We start from the raw sequence: 20,865 nt of genomic DNA, 5'->3' as shown, positions 1-20,865 counted from the left end.
GGCCGCGCAAGTTCCCAACAAATCGACAGCAAAATGGTCAGAGACCCCCAACCCCTCAGCTAAAGTACCTAGTTTCCTCTTTTTAGTGGTCGCGACCGGCACAGCTCACCACGAAGGGCCCTCATCGACCACAGCGGTCGCCCTCTTTCCCCGACGGTTGACAACACCAGCGTCGTCGTCTCCCTGGTAACCGCCATACAGCAGACGGTTCAATTCAAAAACGCGGTTCAAACAAACATTAGAACTGTGAATATCCCAACTCCGCAGGTCTCCGTCCTCGGCACGTATCGTCCTACAATCCTTGAGGCCTCGGCCTCCACTTCACGAACAAACGCGGTCGGGTTCCGACCCCGCAAATCCAAGGCGAAGGCAGGACTTCGCACCAACTGATCGTCCAAGGACGGCATCCTGCAAGGGCATACTTCGCCAAGTACCCATCCGTGCGCCAAGGGCCACACTCCATATCTAATGAATTCCTCAACAAGATTGTGCCCGCTACTCATGCGGACAGCGTACCGAAGGGCCCCTTCGTCCTCATCGTCCTCCGCCACCTCGAACGGTGGGAACGCCACATAACAGTGAGAGCACATGACGGCGGCAGGGAGCCCAGGGAGATCTTCAACTTCCCCACCAGAGACATAAAACCAGTAGTCCCACCAGTTGCCCCACTTATTCCGAGCACAAGGGACTATTTCCACAACTTTCGCTGAAGTCTTTCCAGTCCTCGGTGTGAAGGTGCACGATCTAAATTGTGCAATCTTATTTCCTATTTTCTTCTTTTGCTAGTGCAGACAATAGTTCATGGTGAAGACTTCCACAGACGGCTGATCGCCGTACGACGCAACCGCCCAAACATACTTCGCCGGAGCAACCACGGCGTTAGGTGTCAACTAGTGGACCTGCACGTCAAATCTCCACAAAACCTCCACTTAAACGATGTGCCAGGAGGTGAAGGCCGGCAAGGAAAAACGCCTCGAACACAACTAATTCGCCCTCATGCTCGAGGATCTCCTCAGCGCCCGGAACCCGCCCAACACCGTCGCCGAAGTATCCAAGTTGCTACATCTCCTGCACGTGAACCGAGGAAATCCTCGAAGTGCTGAACTCCATGATGTGGCCCGGCTGCAACTCTGTCACCACCAAATCACTTAGGCTATCCTCGAACGACGGATCGGCCAACGACGCACTCGCAGCAGATGAGGAAGAAGACATTGCTACGTACCATCGGCGGCGACGTGCGGTCTGCTTAACGCGGGCCAGATTTCCGAAGCAGGAGGGCAGGCGAGCGGGTTGAAAAAGTTAGGGTTTCCATGGCGCACGCAACAGGTAAGAGATAGTCCCGGCCGCACCGCCCCCTTTTATAGACAGGACGCGACGCTTCGGGAAACCCGTAGTCCAACAGTAACACGTCCATCAACGGTCACATTTCAAAAAAAACCCGCGGGACCACTTCGAGCGAGGGCAGCGTCTCCACCATCTAGCGACGTCTTCAGCACCAGATGACTTCGTCGAACTGGCCCCTCGGAGGGCAAATGTTGGGGCGAAGGCAAATACGCTACCCTTCGCTCGATGCCTTCGTCGTCCCACCACACTGACGAAGACCACATCCACAGAACGCGCCCGAGCAAGCTAGAGGCGTCGATCGGATGAAGACCGGTGCGGTCCCCCTTCGTCCTCTCTATGGTTCGACGAAGGCTCTGTCGAAGTCTACTAGTCCCACGTCCTCACCACGCTGGGAGGCCCAGGTGGGATTCGGCCCACTGTAACGGGCCTCGCGCGGATAAGTGTATTACGGGTCGCGTCTGTGATAGCCTTTTCCGTAATGACAGTCTATAACCTCCTCTTGTGGGAATATTCTGGGGATAGACCGGGTACTCGAGGGCATAAACGTCTTTGACAAGGGACGGGTGGTCGCTCGAGTACCTATAAATACCCCCGTACAGTGCCCTTGAGAGGCCAGATTAACAGAGCTATTGACATCCCACGTTAAACCTTTGCTTGCATTCTTTTCCACTCTCTCGTTGGATCTACTTGCCCAGGAGAGCAAGTTCCAACATACACCATCTCGAGAATCTGCAATACAATAGTACATATTCACATATTTGTTTAAGAAATAAAATTGATAATAATTTAACATACCAGGTGTTTGCCTTGTCAGCACGACCATTAGCCCCAAGTGGTGGAGATCAGGTTTACTTAACAGGTTGCCACGATTTCTATCTGATCTAGCTCAAGCAAGCACGTGGCACGGTGGCGAGAAGCGGTGTCGGCGGCTGGACAATGGTGGTGGCTAGGTCACAGAGAAGATGAAAGGCCGATAGTTTAGAGAAAGGAGAAGGGAAGCGGGCGTGCGTTTCATGAATCAATTAAGAACATCGGCTAGGCAAAGGCCGACGTACTTAACACTTTAAGAACGTCGGTCTGCCCCTGGCCGACATTCTTAACATTAGGTACGTCGGCCAGAGCGTGAACCGACGTTCTTAACCTCTTTAAGAACATCGGTACTCATGTTCTTAACTAGTCCGACATTTTTTTCCAGTTTTGTTGTAATGCTTCTTCATCTTGCCTTTAGGTACCTTAGTCTTCTTGACCTTCTCCCTTGCTCTAGTACCTCGAAGAGCACCTTGTTTTGTCCTTGGTTCGACCAATTGTCTCCAAGTCATGAACATTGAGTCCCACTTACCAATGTCCATCCTTAATTTTGACTTGCGATATCCATAGACCATATCCAACTCAGCTTATATGGTATATTACTCTTGTCTCCATGTGTTGAGCGTTGTAAGCTTTTCACTAAGTAACTTTTCAGCATTTAGGGTCTGATTGGTTGGGTTGTGGCTGTGAAAAAACTGTTATGGGTTGTGAGCTATAAAAAAACTAAAAATCATTTGGTGGAAGCTACTAAAAACGCTAAAAGTTGTTTTCATATATATTTACAAAGTTCCTTCTTAAAGCTGCTAAAATTAGATCCAATTGTGTTTTCAATTTTGCAATGTGTGAAAGCTAACTTTTGAAAAAAGCTGCTTTCTAGTCTACGCCTTTTGGTTTGGCTTTTGGCTTGTCGAATGTCAAACCAAATACACCCTTAACATTCGGATTAAATTTTTAATTGTATTGTTATCCAAAACATCGAAACACCGAGGACCTTTCAGTTGTGTATACTCACTCAAGGAAGAATCCGGTTAGGACCTTTCAGTTGTGACAACTTACAGCTTAGGGAAGAATCGGTTCTCGTTTTGCTGGTTGTGGCAGTGGTTGTTGTATTGCAGATTTCGGGCATCATCTGAACCGCATGTGTGGAGTAATCGTACTCAGATGTCAGTATAGCACTGGTTTGTGTGTTCAGAATTTGTCGAGCGTTTGGATTGATATAAATCGCGAGTGTTTGATGACACAGCAACAAGGTGAGAAACTGAGATCAAGTGGTTGTTCACATGTGGTGTATGTTTGAAAGGTCAAAGCAGACTAGGATCCTTTTGTTTGAGATTATAATTTGTCCCGTATATATAATCTAACTTATTTTGAACTGCCATTTAATTCAAAGGCACTCATGTGAAGGATTGAAGGAGATCATATGCTTGAACATGCTACTAATTATTATGCTGATCTCTTTGGCCCAGCACCTGGAAACCTCTTCCAGGTGGATGACTCCATTTGGAACAATGCTGAGCATATTTCTGACAGTGAGAATCGCACACTGTGTGAGTTTTTTACAATGAAAGAGATTACTCAAGCCTTATTTCAAATGGAAAAAAACAAAGCTGCTGGTCCCGACGGCATTCCAACTGAATTCTATCAAAGCTGTTGGGATACTATAAAAGAAGATGTTATGCAGATGTTTCAGGACCTTCATGAAGGAAAACTGAATGTGAGCCGTCTAAATTATGGAATTATAACTCTCATTCCAAAAATCAAAGATGCTGCAAAGATTCAACAATTCAGACCTATATGCCTCCTGAACTGCCTATACAAACTTATCACTAAGGTGCTCACTAATAGAATGGAACCTTTTGCCCAGAAACTTATAAATGAACATCAGACTGCTTTTTTAAAAGGTCGGAGCATCATGAGTGGAATTATGACACTCCATGAGGTTATGCATGAAACTAAGAGGAAAAATGAAACAGCGATCTTTTTAAAGCTAGATTTTGAGAAAGCTTATGATAAAGTCAATTGGAACTTTATGTTTCACTGTTTAGAGAAAAGAGGTTTCTGTGAAAAATGGATGAATTGGATGGAGAAAGTTGTCAATGATGGCACTGTCAGAGTTAAGATCAATGACAAAGTTGGTAATTATATTAAAAGTCATAAGGGAGTGAGACAGGGTGACCCTCTCTCACCTATTCTCTTTAACTTTGTTGCTGACAGTTTGGCTAGAATCCTTATTAAGGCACAAGAGAATAATGTTATTACTGGTTTATGCAGTCACATTATCCCTAATGGTCTCATAATTTTACAATATGCTGATGACACTATCATTTGTATTGGAGATGACTTTGAAAAAGCTAGAAATCTGAAATTGCTCATGTATATGTATGAGCTGATGTCTGGTTTGAAAATAAACTTTCTCAAGAGTGAGATTTTTGTAATAAATGGTGATGAGGAAACAACAACAAATTTTGCTGATCTTTTCAAATGCCAGATTGGTACTTTGCCTATGAAATACTTAGGTGTCCCTGTGAGCCCCAGTAGACTTCGCATTGCAGACTGGATTGGGCTTGAAGAAAAATTTGATAAGAGACTTGAAACATGGAAAGGAAATTGCCTATCCATGGCTAGGAGAATTACCCTTATTGATGCTTGCTTGACTAATTCACCTATTTATCATATGTCCATGTATCTTCTTCCAAAAACTACTATTAAAAAGCTAGATGTCAAAAGAAGAAGATTTCTTTGGCAAGGTGGTGGAGAAAAAAAAGTATCACTTGGTAAATTGGAACAAAGTTTGTCACACAAAGAAAAATGGAGGTTTGGGCATTAAAAATCTTGAAGCTTTAAACATAAGCCTTCTTTGTAAATGGTGGTGGAAGATTGAAAATGAATCGAGTCTTTGGCAAAAGATAATTGTCAAGAAATACTTCCATGGAAAAGACTTAGCGCCCGTTTGGGAAGGCTCCCGGACCGCTCCGGCTCCGGCACCTTGCCGGAGCTCTTCCAAACGACGTCCAAAAAACGGCTCCACATCGGGAGCAAGAGCCAGTTTCGAGGTTGGGAGCCGGAGCCTGGAAAAGTGGCTCCGACGGCTCCATGGCGTCCTTCCCTGATTCTCTCGCCTGTCTCCGGCGCTCGTCTGATGGCAAGCCGCGCGGGCGAGCGCAGCCATGTTCACTGGCGTCGCCAAAGCTGTCGCGCTGGTGCTCCCCAACCTCAAGTCCAAGAAGACGGTCACCGAGGAGATGAACTAGGCGTTCCACGACGCTGCAGCCAACAAGCTCCAGGGCATTCTCAAGGTCTACGACATGTCGCTCGTGCCCGTCGACTATTGGTGCTACGACGGCTGCTCCATGTACCCCTTCCCTTTGCAAGGCCTCTGCGCAGCGACGCCGCGCGTAGATGGCACATCTGTGCATTCTTCTTCCCTTTCGACAGTGGCCAGGTGCGAGCAGCAGAGGCGGCTTGGTGTTCTCGACAGGCGCAACACACATTACGTGCACAAGGTGTTCGTGTATATGTCTAAAAGAGCATTGTGTGTTCGTGTACATATCTACATCAAAAGAAAATACACGAGAAGCCGTTTTACCAAACGATTTGTAAAATACACCGGTTTCTAGCAAAGAGCTGCTCCTTTAGAGGAGCTGGAGCTAGAGCTGTTTGTAGAGGAGCCGAAGCCCTGCCAAACGAGGCCTTATATAATATAAAAGTGAGAAACTCTGACTCCCCTGTATGGAAAGACTTGATGAAAATCAGAGCTTTCTACCTGAAAGGTAGACAAATCACAACTAAGTGTGGAGATAAGTCCAGATTCTAGCTAGACAGCTAGGTAAATGAGAGGCCTTTATGTACAATTGATCCCGAATTATATGAGATTTGTGATGACAAGTTTATTCTAGTTAAAGATGCAAGAATAAAAAATTGGCAATTGTCCTTCAGAAGATGGCTAAATAATGAAAATGAGATTCGATGGATATCAATTTGCGGTGATTGTGAGAACTTCGAGTTTCAAGATTCTCCTGACACTGTTCAGTGGAAATGGGGAGAGAAGAAAACCTTTACCGTTAAATCAATGTATAACAGTTTGTCAAACAACATCTCTGGTCCTGACAAAAAGCACATTTGGAAAAGCAAGGTCCCTCCGAAAATTAAATTTTTTATGTGGTTCCTAGAGAATAACAGGTTGTTGACTAAGGATAATTTGATTAGGAGGAAGTGGTCTGGGACCCTTCATGTTGTTTCTGCCCTCATGCTGAAAACATTGAGCATCTCTTTTTCACTTGCCCTATTGCTAGAGTGATCTGGGGAACTGTGGCGAAATGTCTGGACACTCACCATATTCCAAACAACGTGGAGTCTTGCTATAGGGCTTAGCAAGAAAGAGCTCCAGGACCTTCTGCAAGAGGGCGCCAAGATGCTGGTTCGTGGTGCAAGTGCTAGAGGAAATCGGATCCTCGGGTCGGGCGATGAGATAGAAGGGATGCTGCAGCCACACGGGCGTTGAGTCATGACGTGACTGCTCGTCTGGTGTTAGCTTTGTCAGAAACTCGCTCTATTTTGCTGTCGTCTGTTATGCCCTTGCCATCCTCCGCCGTATGGTCTGGTACTTGTGTGATGTAAAACTCTAAACTCGTCGGTTGGCATGTTGCCTGGTAGGGGACTCGGCTGTTCTGAGCCATCCGAAGCGGATTGGCTCGTCAGCGCTTCTGTTTGCGGGTTCTTCCTGTTATTTTGCGTTGTAGTGTGGAAACTATCTGAACCGCTTTGTATTTCTGTTATGACAATAATAGAAATGGGGTCCTCCTCTCGTCAAAAAAAAATGTGACAACTTACATCATTCCTAATGTTGTTGCTCATGACAATTTTCGGTACAAACTATTGACAGCAAAGGGCTTTTGGTCGAAGCAAATCTCTTGCAAGCCATGCAAACATATCGGTCGTCTCAATCAGCTCGCACCCAATGCAGTAAAATATAGAAATGTACAGGACGGCAGAAGCGAAGTATGGCATCTCATAGGCAGAAGCTATCTATATATCAAATGTCAGGTGACTAGAGCGAAACACAGCAAGCTGGCTCCGTCCGAACAATCAAATCTCAAACCATTTTTAAGTCTAGACGTCCTGAATGGGAGCGGAGATGAACTACCCATGTATCTGCTGGACAAACAAGGCAGACACTATCGAAGCTTCGACTCATTTGACCTGCTGCTCCGGAAGTTTGAGAGTGAGAAGAACGACCTTGATGCTGGAAGTACCGTGACAGATGGGTTAGCAACGTCCTAATTCGATCACATCACATTACATTGTTTGGCGAGAACTAACCTCTTGTTGATGTGGCAGCACCTGATCTCTCCCGTAGCTTATCCGAGTTCAAAGAGTTGAAGCTGCCGGTAGTTGATTGAGCTGAAAATGAATATGCTAAGATTTATGCATGACCATGAAAACCTTTTCTCCAAGAAATGCATGACCTTCAAACATTAACACTACTGAGCTAATTTGATCAAGCATAGAAAGATGAAATGCTTCAACAAAAAAGTTCTGCCTAGTAGTGGGTAGGTAAAGCTGTAAAATTTGTGCGTGATGCCATGAGGTTAACGTAATTGGAAATGTGCTTGTCTATACAAACTCTCATATCATCACTACCTGGTGTCAGCACAAGGTCAGACCATATAATCATTTTTAAATCATGGATGTAATTATCAAAAAGCCTTGACAGACACCAACTATATCGGTACTGAGATTGCTCCTATAAAAGTTAAGACTTGGATGCAGAACCATCTTCAAAACCATGGTTCGGAAAGGTACCTGATAAGATGCTATTAGTCTTTGAACCATCAAAAGTTCTCCTGCTTGAATTTGTACCATCACTAGTGCCTCTTGGTTCTTCTAGTTCATCTTCTCCTTCTGAAACTACCGAGGGGCTTGCCCAGCCGTTAGCATTGTTGTCTCCCTTGTTTTTTCGAGCAAACTTTAGAAGCCTCTTGAATCCTTTTGGAGAATCCTTATGAAAAACTATTGCGGGTGGGTTTTCAGCATTTCCCCACTCAATAATTTCTGGTTCATTGCTATCTGCTTGCAGCATTTGTGACAACGAATGACGCACTCTTGGGCTTGATGACGGCAATGGTGCAATTCCTGGAGAAGTTACATCCTCAACAACTACATTTTCACTCGAAACAGTGACTTCTAGTTCTTGACGCTCTACTTCTACCCACGCAGATGATGAGATGCCCATGTCATCGTCAGGAGGTTGTATGGCCTCATCTAACTCATCCGTAGAGGGTTCAACTTGGATACTGGAGCCCATTTCTGTTGCAGTTAAACTCGAGGCCGGTTTCTCTGTTTTTTCAATATTCAAGTCATTATCGAGCGAAATTTCTAAATTTTCATCAACATCATGTGCTGGTTGAGCAAGATCAGCCTCCAGTACCTTAGTAGTTGGCTCGGTTGTCACAGGAGATTGCTCCTTATCTTCAGCTTGGTTAACACTTCCGGTATCTTTTGAGAAGTCATTAGGTTGGGGTACCTTATTCTTCACCATACCAGACCTAATGCTCTGACTAATTCCAGTGGTTTTCTTCAAGGTTTTGGACTCAAGAGGTACAACACTGCTTTTATTTGAAACCTTTTGCAAGCTTTGCTTCGTTTTTACACCTGATTTTTCTTCTGAAGGTGAAACTTTAGTTATTCTGCTTGTCTTTGTTGCTGTTTTGGTCTTCTTCTCTTCTTGTCCCTTTATAGCTGGCTTGGTAGCAGTAATGGTTTCCTTCTTGTTCTTCACTGATTGAATGGCCCTTTCCGCTTTTGAAGCTGGCTGAGACGACGAGGGCGTTGTTGGAGTCCTTCGGCTAGTTTGTGTGGACGTTGAAGCCATCCCAGGAGACCTTTTAGTTTTTTGTGTTGTAGTTGCTTTAGTCAAAGAACCACCTGACCATGAACTACGTGTAGTAGGCACAGATGCAGGTGCAGGTGATGGTTTCGGTGAGCTTTTCCTGACTGGTGGTGTCTTTGATGCTACTTCTTTCGGTAGGACTGGAGGTGATGAATTTCGCCGCGCCCTTTGTGGAACTGGTGAAATACGTCTCTCTGTTGAAGAGCCAGATTTCGAGGTCATTGCTGGTTTATTCTTCCCAGCTGTTTCCTTCAAGGGCTTGGTGCTTGGTTCCTTTGCTGGTCGCCTTGTGCCTTTCTCAGTTCTGACTTTTGTGTCTCGCTTCTCTGTATGCTGGCCATGAGATACAGCTTTTTGCTGATTGGTGGAACTGAGACCTGTAGCGGTGGCATTAGCACCCGCAAATTTCCCAGGCATGACTTCCATCATTTTCAATAACATCTGATTAAGCTCGGCTTCCTTCTGGCGATTCCACTCAGCGGAGGCCATTGCCCGATCACTGCTTTCCTCCAGACCAGGCTTTGCTTGTTCTGCACAAACATTACTACAAACAGCACTCTCCGTTTCTGACACTCTAATCTCATGAGAATTAGCATGGAAAGTTAAATCTTCAGCCTCAGGTGTAACAAAAAAATTTGGTATGTTACCTAGTTCAGCCTTCATTTCAGCTTCAACCTTCTCAGTTTCAGAAGCTATGTTGTTTGATTTACTTTCAGATGTGGAATCTGAGACTTTTCCTTCTGAGTTTTCATTCAAAGAATCACCCATTCCTGCACTCCACCTTCTCAAGACAGACTTAGTGGCAAACAAGCCAGCTTTCTTATTTTGTGAATCTGGATTCTGATCCTTCTGCTTGCTCTCAAAAAGGTTAATTGCATCCTGAACACTCATCCTTCTAACGTTAGTGTCAGATTTCTTTGGTGGCTGATCAGTTTCACCATTGAAGGTACTACTTTCATCATCTTTATCCATAGGAATCCTCTGACTAGGAGGGAAGTAACTGAGGCTCTTGATAGCAATTGCTGTTGAACGACGTGATCCTGATCTCCCAATTTGAACCCTCCGCATTGGAGAAGCAGATCTTCTAGGTGAAGCAGATCTTACAAGAGGACGGCTCCTTTCAACAATGGCCTCACCTTCATCACTGGATTCAGAGGAATCATCACTTTCTGTTGAGCTCTCACGCTCAATTTGTGCAAGCTTTGCTGGAGATACATTATTGGCAATGGGCATCTGAAGATTAGTCTGAGGACTGATGCAAGGTTTATGTGCATTCTCATCCTTGTCAACTTTCTCAGTTGTAGAATTCTGCTGTAGTGGGAGCTCAGAGGGCTTACAATCCGATATCAACAACGTACACCGCATCAACCAACTAGCAAACAAGAAAGACCAGCTGTTAATTCCTTGTCTCAACTAAACAACATAATGAATACACAATTCTAAAGATTGGACGCATCATATAAATGTAAGAGCAAACAATTCCAAGTGACCAAGTTGGTAAGTTTATGAATGACTAGAAGGCACACTTGTAGCCAACTAGCATTATTTGTACTCTCTGATCGTACAAAATGAGATAAAATGCAGAGCACCATGCTTTTTAACATACCAAAACTCTGATGTTCCAAATCGCTGAACAAAAGCAGATAAATCAGATATTTCTCTTGCCGATAAATTGGATCCAACTGCTCGGTTCAATACGACCAAGATCTCTTCCTTCAGTGCAGTTAATCTCAAATCCAGTGCTCGAAGCAATTCATTCCTAGCATATTTAACCATCGCAAATGTCAACCAAATGAGGTAGCAAAGTAAAGTAGCAGAGAAAAGGAAAGGAATTTTACTTTGTCGTATCCGATGAATTTGGCCCATCATTTCCCTAAAAGTGGTGTTTAAAAATTAAGTAGGTGAATCATGAAAGAGTAAAACCATGTAATATTAAATCCTTGCAGCACTAGAAATTACCTGCTGTGCTATGGCACCAGTACCAAATAAACCTCCTGAAGAAACAGAACGTCATATTAAACTAATGTCTACCATTATAAGGTCGAAAGAGTTTCAGGAATGTTAATATCACATGGAATATGAACAGACTTTCATGTTTGGATATTAACAGGAATAACTACCACATAAGCACTAGCAGTTGTGTCTACATATTTCATGGTTTTTATGTGCATTTGCATATATACACAAATTTGTGAAGTATGGAAGTTCAAGCGGAGCCTTGATACAATGTTTGGTGAAAAGAAAATGAGAACATACGTGATGCACATGAGAGCTTGGTGCACATGGTGCATATACTAAATCATCAGCATCCATCTTAAATCTAACATTTCTAGTTGCTCAGTATATTTTGCAAAGAACACCATCTGAAGTGGTGGAGTGGAGTGGTGGAAGGTGTTATTTGTAAAATATAACAGGCAACTAGAGACGTTAGATCTGAGATGTATGATGATGATTTAATATATGCATCATATGCACCAGATATGTTCTCAAAGAAAATGTAGTTAAACTTCAACAGTGCTACCTTTAGAGCATAATGAGTTTTGCCAGTAAAAAATACATGAGAAAAGCACGAGTTAGACCCATGGAAACGTAGATGAGTACATTGAAATTACAGGTTATCAACTAAAGTCCAAGCATCTGTTGGAAGGAAGGGTTATTCTCAGAAGATACAGCTGACAACTATTTCTTCAATAATAATAAGCAAGTAAATCAAGGGTACAATATTTGTGGGACTGATTGTCTATAATAGATTATCAACCAGAAAGCGATGTGATTCACCGAAAGGTCAACTAAGAGCATGATTACATTACAGATGAAAGTTGGATCCCACAACCTACATTACACACAGATGGTAAAATAACCCTAAAGCAGCTGAAGTGGATCACAGGGACTACAATAACAAGGCAGCCAGGCAGGAAAGTATATAATGCATGCATATCCATTATATACAACTTTGAAGGTCTTCAAATAACAAACAACAATGGAAGAACCAGATGCTTATATGAAAGTACCTGTTAAAGCGCCACTAATAACATTCTGTTGCTCCTGCGAAACAAATGTGTCTCTATTATTAATGGCATGTGCGGTGAAGTGTTAAAAGTGAACTTAGCTGAAACTTTTATTTACGCAAACAAGTGATACCTTAACATAAAGTGATTGATGAAACTTTCTTGTTTCCTCCAGCTGTGACATCTCGTCTAAAACTCCATTGACCGATTTTGATGTATCAAATGAACTTATGATATGCAAAAATCTGGTGTAGTAGTTCAATTTAGTCATTACAGCTGACATAACCATAAGCAAATAGGATGGCTGCAAGTACCTCTGCAAGGTGGATTTGGTAAACCAGGAAGAGTCTTTTCCATCCCCAGCCAATAACAGTTTAAAAGTACCACTTGATGAACAAGATTGGAATGTTTTGGCATCTTCCAGGTGCAGAACTAACTGGTCAAAAGGACCAGAAGCTATCAGTTCTGTTTTTCCCTTACTGCAAGCAATTGCTTCATACCTGTGCATGAAAGGTTTCACAACAGGGGTAGAGTTAAGCTTTATACCCAGTTTTTAAAGATGACAGCATAGCATTACACCAAAGAGAAGCAGTTCCTGTGCTCGACTAGATGCAGTGAAAAAACCGAGGCAAAGTTCCTTCAAACTTTTAAGATGTGTGGAACCTCTTCTTGGGGTTGGGACCGGTCCGTTTCAAAAAATCTAAGCACTACATTCCAAACAGGGGCCTAAACGCAGAGGTTGAGTAATAGTGATCAAGTGATGCACAAATGCAACTGATAAATCCAGCAAGTAGCAAGTGTTAACCTGTTGTCAGGCGAGGATACTTGGAAGACAACAGAATCAAGCTCCATGTCGCTAGCAAGTTCCCTATCCATTTTGCTTATGCACACGTTAATAGTTGCCACTTTCAACACTGGAACTGATATAAACAGTCAGCTCCTTATCTACTTCAAAGCCCTGCAAACAATACGAAGAACAGATAAACCTCAGGAACCTGCACAAGGAAACATGTTCAAAACAAATCGGTCAAAATACAAACGATAAACCACGGATGGTAATCGTACCAGAACGTATAACCCTATATGCTCCAAGTGTCAGATCTGTACCAGTCATTTTCTACATCAACCGAGGGAATACGCAATCCAGAAGAGGGGAGAGGTACTGAACTCAAAACCAAAACCAATACACACCAGCATCCTTCATCAGGATACCAAATCACACACACAGAGAGATTATTAGTAACTAACGATTGAGTTGTCCAACTTTTAAAGTTTAACCAAATTCGAACTGTCCGTCTTCAGATCTACCAAATCTAGCAACGGCCGCATTGCTTAAACGGTATCAAATCCCTCTCTAACCTATTTGGCACCACCGAAACTCCCGGATCCAAACCCCAAATCCAACCAAGTAATAACTAACAGAATGCAAAATCTAGAACCCAGAGCCCCCGAGATCCAGCCGACAGGACTCGGATACAGAGGCGACAGCAGCCGCTCGCCGACCCGCCCCAATGCTGCGAGACGAAGCAGAGCCACCTGAAAACCGCAACGAAAAGCCCCCAGAAATACGGACAGAAAAATAGCAGCAGACGAGTCCCTCACCAGATGGAATGGAACACTAGCTTCCCGCATCCGGTCTGACGCCGCCGCAGGTCATATCGCGAATTCGAGATGCTAATCGGGAATTGCCTGGTGCCTTTTTTTCTGGGGAGCTCCAGTGATGGATGGAGGTGGAGTGGTGGACGCGAGGAAAAGGGACAAACGGGGAACCCGCGTTTAAATGGCGGAGGAATGTAGTGGGGGAACTGACACGGTGTGGTGTTTCGTTTTCGTGTCCGTGTGCCCGTGCTCCGTGCTGCCTGGGGTCCCGTCGGTCGGCGGGGAGGCGTTCCGTGCGGCACATGGACTGTTTGGTTTACACTAACCTGGTGAACATTTCCATCAGTGCTTTAAAATCAACCCCGATGAGAAAAGGCATCTACTCCCTCCCAACGTCTCCTTTCTCCTTCTGCGTCACGCTTCATTAACGCCAAGCTCAATCAACGTTGGCGCATATGCCTCCCGAGGCAGCGTAACATTCCAGTGCCGTCCTCAAAAACAAACACGCAATAGTACAGTCTACCTACTCAACTCGGCCACGCCATTGCTGGTTGAGAGGCTACGAAGCCCAAAAAGCAGGCAGGCAGCAGTGAGCCGCCGCCGTTGAGGCGGACGAGCGTAGTGGCACCATGGAGAAGGAGGACCAGCACGACGGTCGACGGCGTCGTGGAGAAAGAGGAGCAAGAAGACGGTGTCGCTGAGAAAGGCGCGCGCGACGACGGCGTCGCGGAGAAGGAGCAGGCCAGCGGCGTCACGGACAGATCTTGTCAGCGTGGTGCATTCATGCACGGAAGGAAGGGAGCCGTGACATATATGAGACTCAGGGCTGTTTTAGGGCTGTTTGATTGGTGGGTAACTGTGTCACACTTTGTCTAAATTGGTTTGTTTGGTTGTGGGAAAGTGGTGTTTTCGATTTTGACTCAAGGCCAGTGGCTAACCGTTAAAAGATTTTTCGATATATGTTTTCACTGTTTCATCCAAAAGTCACTAAAAGCACGTCCAGTGATGCTTTCAATTTTGCACTGCGAGAAAGTCGGCTTTTCGAAAAAAAAATTGTTTCCTAGATCCAGCTCTTTGGTTTAGCTTTTAGGGGCCAAAAGTCAAAACCAAAAGCCAAATCAAACAAACCCTAAGGTTAGTCGTCCGAATTGAAGAACTAACATTAGTCAAAAAAAGTTAGGTAAAATATGGTAAGTTAGACAACGAACCAAACATGCCCTTAATGTTCTCTAAATTTATCCTCTATATCTATCTTTTACATTCTCCTCTAAGGATTAGTTTGGGAACCACAAAAAATGATGGTATTGGAGGGACTAAAATCCCCTTCTTATTTGGAGGGGCTAGAATCTCATTCTTCGTTTTTGTGGCTTCCAAACTAGCCCCTCGAATCCCCTCCGGTTTTGTGGCTCTCAAACTAGCCTTAAAATATTATCTCATTTATATCTTCTTCGTCTTCATCAGCGTTTTCTGTATCTCATACTTTATACATAAATATCGATATTGAAGAATATTTTACTTTTAAATTTTGTACATACGTGTTTATCATACTTTCAAATATATTATACAGATTTTAGTTTTACTAAATCTATTGTGTAAAGTATGAAAATGGATAGAGTGGGAGAGAGAGAAACTCTATATATAGAGGATCTAGCGACGTCCTCTAAATTTAGAAGACTGTTTAGAGGTTTTGTTGGAGTTAGTTAGATGTTTGAAAGCTAGTTATGACTATTAAATACAGACTAAAAACATAACTAATTACACACATGCTAAAACGAATTTATTAAATCTAAAGTATTGTATAGATAAATCATAAATTAATTATACTTACTAGGGTTGTCTTGTTGTTTAGTATTCAGTGCATGTACAAAATAGATATTATCTTATGGTACCACCAAATGCATCTAAGTCTCGTATCATATTTACTAGAAGTCGTCAAGATACAGGTCATGTATATGGGTTGTATAGGTGGAATCGTGTTAGAGACGTTTCTTTATCAAAATACGTTTTGTGCGTGTGTTTTACACTTTACCCTTTGGCACCCTTTAAAATACGACTTATTTATGTGGATTGTGCATGTCCTCATATATATTAATTTTGTAATTAAATTATATTAGTAATTCTAACTAGCATTCAAACATCTAATGTTTAGTTCCTGTATTCAAACCCCTCCAAAGTTCGTGGTCAGACTACCTGCAATGCATCCCGTGACGGCTTCCCTCTCTACGCCTGTACGCGTTTGGCGTCACTCTTCCCCTGCAACAGCAAACACTAAACACTCCCCTTTGCGCTACAGTTCAAGAGAGGCGTATAGTGGTCCTCTAGATTTGGAGGAGTGGTTGGCAGCCCTCTACGCTCGATTTCTGTCTACGTTATTGTTTGTTAGTTGACAAAAAATTGTAATGAATAATGAATAGTTATGGGAAATAATATTTTATGGTTGTAGTGGGGTATAGGAGAAGTATTTAGGGGGAATCGCTGCGGGAGATGAAAAAGTAGTGGATGAAAAGTTGATGATGTGACACAAAAAAGTGATATAGAGGGAAAAGTTTAGGAGGATAACCACTGCAGATAGCCTCATTAAAGTCTCCCACGCATCCTTACCGCGTAATTGGTTCACAGCCTGCACGCAACCAGGCCGGTAGGACACTGTAAGTTTAAGTGTACAAGTAGATCATGAAAATAACTTCAAAATATCTTACTTTGCATTCATTTATGCAGCTCGTGTCTTCCACATGCTGGTAACAAAAAACTAAGTATATAATTGTCTAAAATAAAACTATACCGACCATCAATGAGACAGACTCCAAAAGGCAGTTTTATCGAGATAGTCGAATCGTGATTAGCATCTTGCGGGGCGGTAATAAGGTCGAGCTGAAAGCCTTGTTCGTTTCTATCGGATTGCACTTGGAATCGTTCCAGCTAAGGCCCTATTCGGTTGTTAGGGATTGGAGTCCCGGATTGATTCCTAGCCGGATTACTTCTCTAATTTATATAAGTTTTGATGAGCTGAAATAAATCCTGGTCTATTCCGGTGAAACCGAACAGGGCCTAATCAAAGTTTATATAAATTAGAGAAGCAATCCGGTTCCGATCCACCAATCCAGCACAAACCAACAAGCCCGAAGGCTGCACGGCACATGCATGTGAAAAGAACTTACGACCTGCTCCAGTCTTTCACCTACAACCTCACCGAGAGAGAAAAAAAAAACCGTAGGATTGGGAAAGATCTCAAAAGCAATTGGCCTACCGCCTACCTCATGTGAGGAGGTTGACAGAGGGCGTGAGAAAAGGTAGCTGCCTGCACGAAATAGTCCCCCGGCAACGGGTACCGTCTTCTTTTGCGATTGCTAGCCGCTGGATCGTAAATAATGCGAACAACCGGACAAGGTTGAATTAGGTGCGACGGAGAACGGCAGCACGGCGCGCAGTGGCCGGCGGTACACGTCCGAAGCAATTGATCGGTCACGGCGCCGTTGGGTGCATGCCGTCGTGTTCGTGTCCTGTACGGAAGGATGATGAAAAAGGATCCGGGTGATCGCCGTAACATTCCGCGCGTGATGGCATGGCAACGGCTCGGTCGGATGTCGTCCACCAGCAGGCCATTGATTGCTCAAAGCAGCGCGCTTTTTTTTTTCTCTCTATCTCAGCGAGCGGTCTGTTGCAAGAAAAAAGAAAAGGCAAAAAGGGCGCTGCTAGTGGCATACCGGCATCGTATTTGTTGCTGTGCTTCCACCGACAGGCGGCATGGCTTGGTGACGCGGCATGCATAACGTGCTCACCGCTGCCGCTACAATACAGTCTCCTTTTGGCGTTTGCTTGCGCCGGCGGATCAATTATGGCTTCATGTCGTGACATATACGACTAGCTAGAAAAGATACATGTAACTGTTAAAATAGTTCACTAGTCGGTTAACCGTGCGTTTCGACGGCTCATAACAATATCTATGTAAACTATCCACCAAAAACATGTCAATATTTTTTATTTATTGTCTTCGCTCTCCGCATAATATTTTTTGATTTGACTAACTGATGTTGTTTACGTCATCTAAAATGTTTTGGTACAACACAGTCAATGAAGAGAGCGATTAGAAGATAGTTCACAACGTCTGACTGAACGAACAAAGATTATATAACGACATAATTCCACCATACAGAATCCAAATAAGAGAAAGTTTGTGAGCTCAAGTTTCTAAAAATAAGTCACATGAACTCAAACTTATAAAAAAGATAGATCAAAATATATAGTGGTTGCTAAAGTCAGGCATCAATAAAAAATGTATGCACTTCATACCAATTATGGTACTTCGTAGCAATTACTAACGTTTAAAACCAACATATAACTTTTCCTTTTACTGTTAGCGTGATAAATCATTGCTGCTACATCCAATTCAGCAACTTCAAACACCATGGAGTCTATTGCGCCAATGTGGTCTCAGAAACGGCCTAATGCATGCAAGAGCCAATAACACATGGGACGAACACCCTGTGGTAGTGCTCACATGGATCTCCAAATCCTAACACATATTTTACAGGATCCATGAGCCATCATCAAAAGAACACAAACCGTGTGCAGACAATATATAAAGTATTAACACACCCAAATTATGTTCAGTTCTTAGCACAACAAAAAACTAACACCGGCCCAAAACAACAGAGGAACAACACAATAATTTTTGCAATGATAGAAGAATAGGTGACATGTACATAGAAGTGGTATAAGCATATCGAGTCGACTTCGTGGTAAGGGAAAGCCATGTAGACAGGTGATGTCGAGCCATCGAACGGGTACCATAGGTAGCAAATCAGGGACCTCCATCCCTCACCTCCTCCATTTCCAATGTTTCGTAGAGCAGGAAGGAAAAGGAAGAGGCGGGCATACCTCTTCGTCGTCGAAGAAGGACACGTCGAAGACCTGGACATCTGAAGGCGACATAGGTAGTATACCGCTAGATACATATAAGGAGAGAGCACGCAAGCAGAGAAATAAGCCCAGCCAGAGCAGCTCCAAACCTAGAGGCACACGCACCAGGCGTTAGTGCAAGAAGGGCGAGAGAATGAGTGCCTTCCCAGTCCTGCATCCGCCAAGGCGACACAACACCACCACCAACTTCGTAGCATATGCTGACTACTATCGCGCTACAGGCTTTGGTTGTCCAATATCTCAGACCTGGACTTCTCATCGCCAAGATAACCTAAGCGTGGTAGGCACTACCGTGTCCTCCTCGGTGACACGCACGGAGAAAGGCCAGGAGCAAGACCGACTCGCCCCGTACCCACGTCGACGAGCGTCGGTCAGCTCGCAACTGCAACCGTGGGCGGGGGCAGCAGGTTGGGGAGGAAGAATAGGGCGAATGCCAGGAAGACGAACGGGACGTCCGACGACGGTGAAAACGATGGTGCACGCGTGCTATGAAATGTCCTCGTGGACGTGCAATAGCCACTACGCGAGTCACTGTCAGGGGTGGTGTCGTATGAATATGGGGAGGAGGCGCCTGCTCTCACATCCTCTGTCGAGAATGGTGTGGTGCGAAGGCGGAGGCATGAGGGGGAGAGATAAAAGAAGCAAAATGGCGAACGAGGTGGCAGCAACTGGGGCGAGGACCATCATTATCGTGCGGAGGTATAGATGGTCAAATGAGCCGTGTCTGGCGGGTCGGCCCGAGGCACGACCCATTTAATAATGCCTGGGCCAGCCCAGAACGAGCGTCGTGCCATGCTTGGGCTATAGCTTCAGACCGACACGATTATATATTTTTATTCTACAAAAAATCGTATATACATATGTACAATTTATATTCAATATTAAAAATATCTGAGCATGATGTTTTAGACGACTTCACCTAGTGTCTCCCGGCCTTTTCCATCAGGGCGTGGGTTCGAACCTCACCTCTTGTACCGCTTTTTGTAACATTTTACGTTGATTTAAACAAATTGTCCAACGGGCTAACAGGCCGGCCCAGCATGATACAGTCAGCAAGCCGGTGTGTCGTGCTTGGACCGGAGCTGCGGCCCGCGGGCGTCAGGCCTAGCGGGCCCATGCAGGGTTGCACAGAGGGGACACACGTGCAACAGGTTAATTTGAAATAGATATGAGTGGTTATTTGTAAAAAGATGACGCGCAACGATCGTTGAAACTGATGTTTTACTATAGTAGAGATAGAGATTTAATTCAATCTAATTGATCAGAAAAAATATAATTGTGATATCCATATACCATATACTGTGTGATACCTACAACTGTTAAAAAAACTATAACTATGATAGTTATAATTGTTAGAGTAGTTCATTTAATAGTGCATGTGTGATATTTATAATTGTGATGTCACTTTCTACAATTAGATGTAAATATATAATATCCCAAATAATAAAATATACTATGATCTTCCCTTTTTTATATTAACTAGCATATAGTTCGTGCTAACATTACGATCTCGTGGAGGGGAAAGAGGTTGACGGCGGCGGCACGAGTAGGGGAGAGAGGGCGACGGGGGCGCAAGAGAGGGGAGGAGAGATGAAGGATAAGGGATGATTCAAATAATATTGTCCATTGGATTTGAGTAAAGGAGAGAGAGACTTATCCAGCGATCTAAATCGTTGGTTTTGATGGTGTGTTAAGTCTAGGTACAATTTGTTTGGTGGATTTAGTAGAGGTTATGAGTGTAGAGATGATTTGATTGAGCGGATTTGGTTTAAATTGGTGAATTATATAGTGTTATAGATATGTTCTAAATTTAAATTAAAAATCTAATTATTTTAAAATAAAAGTGTGTTTTATTTGTACCAATGTCGGGCGTTGCATTTGATAGTCGCCTAGAGGGGGGTGAATAGGGCAAAACTGAAATTTACAAATATAAACACAACTACAAGCCGGGTTAGCGTTAGAAATAAAACCGAGTCCGCGAGAGAGGGTGTAAAACAAATCTCAAGCAAATAAGGAGTGAGACACGAGGATTTGTTTTACCGAGGTTCGGTTCTCGCAAACCTACTCCCCGTTGAGGTGGTCACAAAGACCGGGTCTCTTTCAACCCTTTCCCTCTCTCAAACGGTCCCTCGGACCGAGTGAGCTTCTCTTCTCAAATCAAAGCCGGGACCAAAACTTCCCCGCAAGGGTCACCACACAATTGGTGCCTCTTGCCTTGATTACAATGAAGTTTTGATCACAAGAACAAGTGAGAAAGAAAAGAAGCAATCCAAGCGCAAGAGCTCAAAAGAACACGAC

General features: G+C 43.9%; 1 protein-coding gene across 5 annotated transcripts; it reads right to left on the bottom strand.

Annotated features, from left to right (window-relative positions):
* Nucleotides 1–6,916: 6,916 nt before the first annotated feature.
* LOC100383013 (uncharacterized) lies at nucleotides 6,917–14,602 on the bottom strand. 5 transcript variants are annotated; one of them, XM_008660619.4, is made up of 12 exons: nucleotides 13,651–14,602; nucleotides 13,114–13,246; nucleotides 12,854–13,006; nucleotides 12,363–12,548; nucleotides 12,182–12,293; nucleotides 12,052–12,085; nucleotides 11,000–11,034; nucleotides 10,879–10,913; nucleotides 10,647–10,799; nucleotides 7,954–10,412; nucleotides 7,471–7,551; nucleotides 6,933–7,393 (listed from the first exon to the last, which is right to left on the bottom strand). In XM_008660619.4, the coding sequence occupies exons 3-12, from the start codon at nucleotides 12,922–12,924 to the stop codon at nucleotides 7,326–7,328; spliced, it is 3,234 nt and encodes a 1,077-aa protein (XP_008658841.1). In that variant the 5' UTR covers nucleotides 12,925–13,006; nucleotides 13,114–13,246; nucleotides 13,651–14,602; the 3' UTR covers nucleotides 6,933–7,325. The 5 variants fall into 5 exon arrangements, with proteins under 5 accessions (NP_001313522.1, XP_008658841.1, XP_008658840.1 ...); NM_001175692.1 differs by lacking the exon at nucleotides 13,114–13,246 and having other exon boundaries at nucleotides 7,087–7,393; nucleotides 7,954–8,487; nucleotides 8,579–10,412; nucleotides 13,651–13,786; NM_001326593.1 differs by lacking the exon at nucleotides 13,114–13,246 and having other exon boundaries at nucleotides 6,917–7,393; nucleotides 13,651–13,786.
* Nucleotides 14,603–20,865: the final 6,263 nt, after the last annotated feature.

Source organism: Zea mays, chromosome 9, assembly GCF_902167145.1.
Source record: "Zea mays cultivar B73 chromosome 9, Zm-B73-REFERENCE-NAM-5.0, whole genome shotgun sequence".
NCBI lineage: Eukaryota > Viridiplantae > Streptophyta > Magnoliopsida > Poales > Poaceae > Zea > Zea mays.
This window is presented reverse-complemented; position numbering and strand designations above follow the sequence as displayed.